The sequence below is a fragment of the Salvia miltiorrhiza genome, chromosome 6 (genome assembly GCF_028751815.1).
Source record: "Salvia miltiorrhiza cultivar Shanhuang (shh) chromosome 6, IMPLAD_Smil_shh, whole genome shotgun sequence".
NCBI lineage: Eukaryota > Viridiplantae > Streptophyta > Magnoliopsida > Lamiales > Lamiaceae > Salvia > Salvia miltiorrhiza.
The window spans coordinates 3,403,549-3,412,212 of NC_080392.1; the positions used below are offsets into that span (position 1 = coordinate 3,403,549).

Consider the following 8,664-nt stretch of genomic DNA (forward strand, 5'->3'; position numbering starts at 1 on the left):
TATAACACTTTTTTATGTATCTTATCGAGCAGGATGTTGATATCAGTAATAAATTAATAGACATCTCAATAAAAAATATCACACATCGTCTTAATAGACACTTTTTTATAAGGCTTCTACAACAAGGAAAAGGTCACACGAAGCAAGCTCACAAAACTATGGTTGAAAGCTTCCAAAATATAAGCCCCAAAACAGCAAAATATAATACTCCAAAAATGTCCATGATTATTCCCTTCAAATATAACTATTATTAATTTGCACAAATATATTTAGACTAATGGCGATAAGATACCCCGTGAACCCCAACAGGTGTATAATTAAAAAAAGTTTCCTCAAATATGCTTTCTTAGAATGAGCAACTGAGTTTTATATATATCAATATCATAATGCAATTCTTATAATTATATCATAATGCAATTTAATCCATGAATTAGTATTTACTTATACGCACAACAAGATATCCAGATTAGTGATTTCTGGCATCTGAAAGTAGCATCTGCGTACGCGAAGCCATGCCAAGCATCAGATTATTTCGACATCCTCCATTGGCTTGTAGCTTCTCTGCACCTGGATCATTCAAAACATTTACAATTGCACGTTTTCATACTCGTTAAGATGCCTATGTCCCGTAGTTCAAAATCTCAATGATGGAACAAAACCAAAATAACCAGAGATTAAACATCTGACCAATACCTCAAAAACTTTTAACATTCTGCAGATTAGAACCAGATCACAAACTACTTACCTGTACATGAGCGCAGATATAATATGTACCTCACAGATGACAGCAGACCAACCCCATTTATACTAATGCCGGTAACACACTATATACTCCTACAAATTAAACCATGAATTCTGCAGGAACAAACCCGTCCTATTCTTCTGCATTACATCCATGCTGGGGATTTTGCGGCTGGTGCCTATTTACAGAGGTTGAATAATCCGGTGACACATACCAATCTTATATAATGTCAAGCACATTATGTAAAAAGGGATCCAAAATTGCAAATTCTTAGGTGTATCTATATATAAGAGCATCTGGTCGTCATGCTGAAGGAACTCCATTCGCATCTCACCATTCAACGTTCCCAAAATTCAATGGTTAGATGGATTATACAGTCAGACCATGCCTGAACACACCTGTGAGATAGCATAGCAGTTCAAATTAGAATAATCCAGATAATATTATTTGCGGAGATTGAGAAATTAATCATCAATAAATAACAAAAGTACATGTGAAGCATCATGTCCAATTTACCTAACCCACCCACATTTACAACATTAGGAAAAGAATTCAGCTAAAGTAAAGGGAAGAAAAATAGTATCATGACCAAAAATAACATCATCACAGAAATACACACATCCTCTTTCATGTTCCTGAACACATGTGCACAACAGGACTGACATGATAGAAAAAGCAGTAATTTGCAAAAGAATTTCTGTAGAGGACAAAGATAACTACCAGGATAGAGCACAACTAGTAGTCGTCCGGGCTCGATGATGGAAAACTCTGGACATTAGCATCAACACCATCTGCGATTGATGAAGTGTCCTCTCCTTTTGAGTTTAAGGTCCCTGGGTTCATACGCAGCATCTCCTCTTTTGTAAGGATTAAGAGCTTGCGGACCATGCAACAAAATTCCCTGTTTTAAATGAGACCAGAAAATATGAGCACACAACAATACTAGAATTAACTACAATGAAATCAGCATTCTCAAGACAAATTTCAAATTCTATGACATGTTCCAGGTAATCTTACACCCAAGGATCATCTCCAACAAGCATCATGTCATCCTCATCATCAGTGTAAACAACTAGCCAATTCTTGTTCCTAGCCTTGAGTTCACCCCCAAATTCGAAGAGATCGTCCAATTCAGAGATCAATTCATCATAGTTGTTGAATTTCGTCAGATCCACAGACCTACCAAGGGCAGACCCCTGTTTTTGAACCTGAAATAGTGATACTGTCTCAGAAAAAGATAAGTGAATAAAAATCATTCCTGCAAACGGAAAAATGTTAAGTTCCAGATGAAAACCTTGGTGCAACTTCTTGTTGAACCAGAATGACCTTTGTTTTCTCTATCTGTTGCTGAAGTAGGGAAGGATTGGAATTGATTTTCTTGCTCGCTGGCAAAGACACCGTGATCTCCCACTTTCAATCCCTTTGATTGATCAGACCTTTGATCAAATTCAAATGCAGAAAATTGATGAGAATGTACCAAATTTTGAGAATAACCAGATGGGTTTAGCACATTTCTATTTGAGATTTCTGGCTCCAATGGTGCAGATTTACTTATGAGGGGAATACCAAAGAGCTTGCAGTTCCCTTCCTTCGGCTTCATAGCATCATGTTGCTTAGGCATCAGCTCTCTTGGCTGAGAAGGCCTCATGTGAAGGTATGTTGACACGGGTGGGGGCATCGACCAGTTTGCTCCCTGATTGTCACCTCTAGGATCACTAATCATAGAAAAGTCTCCAAAGGATCCATGTCTACTATCTCCACGAGCCAGATAAGACGCGTCTGTACCTTGCACGTGATTCTTCATACTAGAATCCATCAGATTAAGTGAGAGACCAGAAGGCATCAGAGGCCAAATATTCCCCATTAAGCTAAATTTTGCATCGCAATCTTGTGTTTGTCGCTTTGACATTGCTTGATTGCCAAGAGGCGTACTGAAATCACGGGGCGCATTAGTTTTCGTGCCAAACCCTGATAACAGATCTGTAAATGATGACTCGGGGCGCCCTAAAGGTGACCAGTTATCTGCTCCATATCTCCTTGAAGCAGAAACATCAATCTTCTCGTCCTCTAATGAGGGCTTCCACAAATATGACTTTTCAGAGGAGTCCAACTCATTGCTCTCAGAGAAAGGGCCTCTCAAGGTCGATGATTCTTGACCTTGCAAGACCCTTGGGAACCCATTATTAGCATGTGCAGGGTCTGCAGTCATCTTTGTAGGACCTGTATAGCACCACAGATGATTGAGTATGAGATCCACTCAACAGCTGACAATAACATATATAGCTCTAACAGAAGTTCCTCAAGCAGAGAGAAAACGGAAAAAACAGACCTTCCCTAGTAAGCACGGAGGATTCAGATGATGAGGGTAGGACACTTGAACGAGGCCTTTTCGGTCTGGGCACTGGAACAGGATTCAACACAGGAGGAGAAAGCGTGTGTTCTATTTTCCAGGGTGAAACTCTCTCAGGCCGAACAATTGCCGACGTTTCGTCCCACCGCACCTTAACAAAAAAAAATGTGATAATGTTACCAGAATGATCGGTTAAAAAAATTAATAATGGGTTAGTACTAGTAGCAGGAGTCTTGGATCCTAGTCGTTTTTTAAGGGAAAACCAAACCTTATTACCTTAAGACATCTCCATTTAGAATCTTGCCACCTTTTTCGATCTGCATCCTCGGTACCAACAATAGTTCCAGTGAACCTACAAGATCAACATCAGAATAAAAATTTCACTCAAGGCTCATTAAATTCATTACAATGTCATAAAATGCTAACATGCTCCCTACCTCTGTTCTGGAGCTTCTTCACCTTCAAATCTCATTTTAAATCTCATTCCTATTGAATAATTCTTTTTAAGAGACTCCACGTATTGATCGTAAGGAACGATAAATTCAGCTGGGCTTGTCCTGTAACAGATAAAAACATCATAAGGGTGTCGGTTAGCTTCCATACCGATCACACACAAAATAAATCTACGTTTAATCAACACTCAACAAGGTGAACAAGACAGATAATCTCTCATCAAGAAGGAAAATAAGACAGAAAACAAGAGAGAGGTCGACCATGAAACACAGGAACATGAATGGGGTAATTCACCAATATATAACAGGCTAATGTATTTTAAAAGTTAACTGAGAGAACCACCGAGCGTCAACTGAAGAAGAGACGAGAGAGAGGTCGACCATGAATCATGTCACATACCTGGGCTTATAATAAACAGTGAACATGGTATTGGTCTGAATAGCATGCCAAGCTGTTGCAAGGACACCAAGATGCATGCTGTGGCTAGATATGACAGATGATGGAACATTACCCTGTTGTCTCATGGCACGCCTCACTCCAGCACGTAGCTCTCCATTCTCTCCTCTGCGAGTTAGTCACTCATTATTAAGATTATGAATATTAGTAAAAACATTATACAGCAATATCTAGAGCAGCGTCAAACCTCAAAAATATGAAGGCATCCCCAGCAACCAGCCTCTTTGAACTAACAAAGACACTCCAACCACTCTGAAGAAGATGCCTTCGTGGTTGACCTGGCATTCCAGAACCGAAAAATGTGTTATTGCCCCACACAAGTGAACATTTTACATTCCAAAGTGAAAGGTACATATGTGAACTTATAGCACATGCTGTTGCATTCATTTTTCCATCTCATTTTAAATTGTGAACTTAGTTTTGTTGCGAATTTATGTACCACGAAAGATGTGCCTGAACCGCCACTCATTTCCATGCAAATCTTTGGCTACTAACTCCTGGGTTGGAGGTTGCCGTGACATGTCCTATCATACAAGACAATATCTAAATTATTAACATAAAAAAGTTGGGAAGTGAGATTATAGGAGGATTCATCCTAACCAGTGGTGGCAAACATTCATCAGCATGCCGTCTTAGTACCGAGAACCCGCCATGAGTGCTCGTATCTGATGCAGTAAGAGTTTTACAAAAAGAATAGACACGAAAGTGCGGTGGTGGAAGAGGTGGTGGTTCTTTCCTCTCTGCATTTTCATCTTGCTGCAACAGAAAACTAATTACAAAATCATCCAAGTAACATTAAAACTAAAATATGGAAATCCATAACATGTACATTATGGAACACAGATCAGCTTACATTAGTTTCAGGCATCAAGGTAATCTGAGCAAACACTTCATCAGTATCCGCTTCAGCCTAATCACCAAACAAGCACAAGATCATAGTAAGACAGACAAGAACCTTCAAACAAATTATATACAACCCCGAAAATCCAATAGCTCAAGTTACAATTCCCACAAATAACTAGACCGAATTATGGAGTACCTTCAACTGAACATTAACCACTCGGCAAAGGATCTTAGGAGGAAGATTGTACACTGGCATCTGCTGGTCAGAGCTCTGATTAGTCGATGCCTCGACCTACAACCAAGAACCCACAAACTATGAGCAGAGAGCTAAGAAGCAACTCACCAATTAGCAAAAAACAAACAAATGTTTGAGAAAATAAAAGGAAATCCTTATTCAAACAACCCCTCAAACATGTTTTCAACCTGACCAAAATTTTAGTTCTAAAACAGCCGGATAATAACTAAATTCCACATGTGAATGTCATAAATCACAGAACAAAAACTAAAACCACAACTAAATCAGATCAACTGGAGCTGCAAAACACCTCGACCTAGCCAATCAGGCACTAGGAACAAAAATAATTACCCAAGAACAAAAATACAAAAAAATGGAAACAGAACAAAAAGGTAGAAAACCTGTTCTATGTGACCCTGTGGAAAGTAGAAAACAAGCTCATTCTCGCGCGGCACCGTCACCAGTGGGCCGGCGCACGCCTTCCACAGCTCTGTGTACAACGCTCTCTCAGCATCCACTACCAAAACGAAAACAGCAAACTCAGAAATCCGACAAACACGAGCCACACACCATCAAAATCGCCAATACTACATCCAGAATTACCTCTCCCGGCCTCGGAATTCCTGTTCCCCGGCACGGGATCGCCTCCGCCGACGTCGTTATACCCTTTGATCAAGACCTCAGAAGCATCCATTTGTTCAGGCGCCCTAATTTCGAGCCAGATCTCTCATCTCCCAACCCCACAACACAATTGATGGAATGAGAAACTAAAATTCCGCCGGAAAACAAGCGGAAAAGGGCAAAAATCCGGACAATTCTACGCTAGAGGTCAGGATTATAAACGGAATTTGTGTATAAGATATTTTCAGTGGAGTTTGTGAGTGTGTGTGTGGAGGTTGTAGTGAGGATATCTTGAAGCATGGGGAGCTTAAAAGGTGTGGGATGCACTGTTAGCTAATAGTTGATGAGAGAGAAAGTAGAGAGAGAGAGAGAGAGAGAGATGGGTCATGGGCTTCAAGACAACCAGAGCGATGAAAACGGGTGTTGTTTCCAGCCACAGTATTTAACTTTTTCTTTTTTTTATATATAAAGAAATTAAGAATAAAAGTGTTTTTAACTTTCAACCCTCAGTAAAAAGTAAAAAACTGGTTACGCCTGCACCGGGTGTAGGTGTATTATTTGGGCCATGTTTGGCTGTCCAATGAATCTTTTTTTTCTTTTTTCTTTAATAATTTGGGAATGAATACTTGAAAATACGTTGACTAACAATTTTTTTCCATAGCAAAGAGAACCTTTACTTTTTCATATATACATATATAGATAGTCAATTAGCTTGGTCGATAATAGTGCCTATTATCTTGTATTTGTATAAATATATACATAGATAAGGATTGTGAATTGCATTAAGATTAAATGTATATTCCGGGATTGAGTTGGATGAAGCAATTGGTTCTTTTATTGAAAATATTTGGCGAGAGAAATAGGTTTAAGACGATAATATCTATGAGAACAGATATAATCGCATTAAATACATGCAGTGGAATATCGACCTTAATAATTACTTTCTCCTATTCATTTTATTAGTCGTTTTAGCTTTTTATTTATATTATTTATTGATAATATTTACTTTGTAATGTTTGGATTTTATTGAAATAGATAATCAATTACAATAACAATTTAAATTAAATTATTTAAATAATTAATAAATTTAAATAAACTTGGATAATTAGCGGACATTACCAAACGACTTTGGGACAAAAACGAATAATAAATTCCTTTTTCAATCGGGTATGTATGGGACATGTAAGTGTACATAACCTTAAAAGGGGTTTGAAATTAATCAACATGCCTATGTGGAATTTCTCTATTTTTATTATTTTTTATTTATATTATTTATTATTAATGTTTATTTTGTAATATTCGTATATAGTTTTTTAAGGATCCATACATTATTGTAACAACTTGTATTTATAAATTTAGAGGGATTCAGGTCATTAACCAATATTAGTATATTACTATATGAGTTTTAGACCATAACAAGTAATAAAATTAGTTGTTATCGAGTTTTGAATGGATACGCGTATATACACTCTAAAAGAATTTATGTTATTGAATCCTAACTTTATCAGATGGGTTCATCATTGTGATCCACAGCGATCAACTAACTTTGAAATTTTAAGCTCTAATGCTATTGTTTTCTTTAATTATCATAAAATGATGTTCATTGAAATTCGATTGATTACACACTAATTTGTATAAGATAAAGGGTTGTGAATTGCATAAAGATTAAATGTATACAATGGGATAAAAATCGGATTGTGCAATTATTTCTTTTATTGAGAAAATATGATGAAAGCATTTAGGGCGATAACATCTATGAGAACAAATTTAATCGTATTAAATGTACAGAGTGGAATATCAACGTTAACAATTATCATTGATAACACTCACTTTGATAATTGTTTTATGCTTTGATTATTTTATCTTATTAAATGTTAAACTTGATCGTTGTTTAAGTGATTTTGTAGAAATATTGATCTTGGATTAGATGAATTGATATGAATGAAAGTTGATCATCTCGATACAAATTTGTGGACTCAAATGAATTGAAAATCAAATTTTAAACGAGAAATATATGATCGAAACAAGAAATTTGCGTTCATCCATACAAAAACGGTGATCTGTGAGATGGGGTTGCCGTTTTTACAAAAAAAAAAAAGTTGACAAAAACAGCGATCGAAACGATGGTCACCAATTTTACACCATTTTGAAGAAGAAAAGATAATTGATAATGGATAATTGGTTGCCAATTTCGTCCGAGATATTGACTTGAAAAAATATATACTATAAGACAACTATAAAATTAAATATGAAACCCTAATTAATAAGTTATTAATGTAATGTATGTGCGAACAAAGACTCATTAACATTTAATTAATATCATCAAGTGAATGAAATTGAACTTTTGAATTCATAGGTTTGGTTAGCTAATTAATGGCTAAATACAAAATATTATTTTGTGCCTAATCCTTCTGTTTTTTAGTCTCCCCTTTAATTGGTGAAGTGGTCCTATAGGTAGAGAAATAATCAATTGTATTTCTAAATAGGATACTCTGAAATTAAAAGGAAAAGAAAAGTAAACGGAATGTTTAAGATTTTTCACAATTGAATGAAGATGTTAATTATAATAAAAAAAATTAGTAGTAAAATCAAATCAAATATTTTTTTAATAAGAAAAATATCAATGTTCGCATAATATTATATCAATAGCAACTAAATAATAAACCATACAATTAACAATTGTTTATTGTAGTGTATTATTTTGTGTGTAATTTTTCTTCAAAAATTTTTATGTGCGGCCTTCCACATATGCGAGTTATTCACATATTAATGTGAGTAACTCGCATATGCGGAAGGCCGCACATAAAAAATTGTGAAGAACAAGTGTCCTATTAAAGTATGTAAGTGATCTGCACCAAACGAATTATTGCAAATAGTGGTGTTCGTGAGCCGAAAATCGCCGGTTTCGGACCTGAACCGACAGTTAGGGTTCACCAGGAAGGTGAACCGTAATCGGCCAGTGTA

The 8,664-nt window shown here is 36.4% G+C and overlaps 1 protein-coding gene across 2 annotated transcripts; it reads right to left on the reverse strand.

Moving 5' to 3' along the window:
- Positions 1–314: 314 nt before the first annotated feature.
- Positions 315–6,152, reverse strand: LOC130987964 (auxin response factor 2B-like). Of its 2 annotated transcripts, XR_009089893.1 has the most exons (16): positions 5,683–6,152; positions 5,481–5,596; positions 5,041–5,136; positions 4,855–4,911; positions 4,602–4,757; positions 4,441–4,525; positions 4,189–4,279; positions 3,945–4,109; positions 3,530–3,649; positions 3,369–3,444; positions 3,072–3,243; positions 2,037–2,962; positions 1,760–1,950; positions 1,463–1,643; positions 746–1,140; positions 315–567 (listed from the first exon to the last, which is right to left on the reverse strand). XR_009089893.1 is itself a non-coding variant. In XM_057911695.1 (15 exons), the coding sequence occupies exons 1-14, from the start codon at positions 5,771–5,773 to the stop codon at positions 1,478–1,480; spliced, it is 2,508 nt and encodes an 835-aa protein (XP_057767678.1). In that variant the 5' UTR covers positions 5,774–6,152; the 3' UTR covers positions 675–1,140; positions 1,463–1,477. The 2 variants fall into 2 exon arrangements, 1 of the variants encoding a protein (XP_057767678.1); XM_057911695.1 differs by lacking the exon at positions 315–567 and having other exon boundaries at positions 675–1,140.
- Between the last annotated feature and the right edge of the window lie 2,512 nt (positions 6,153–8,664).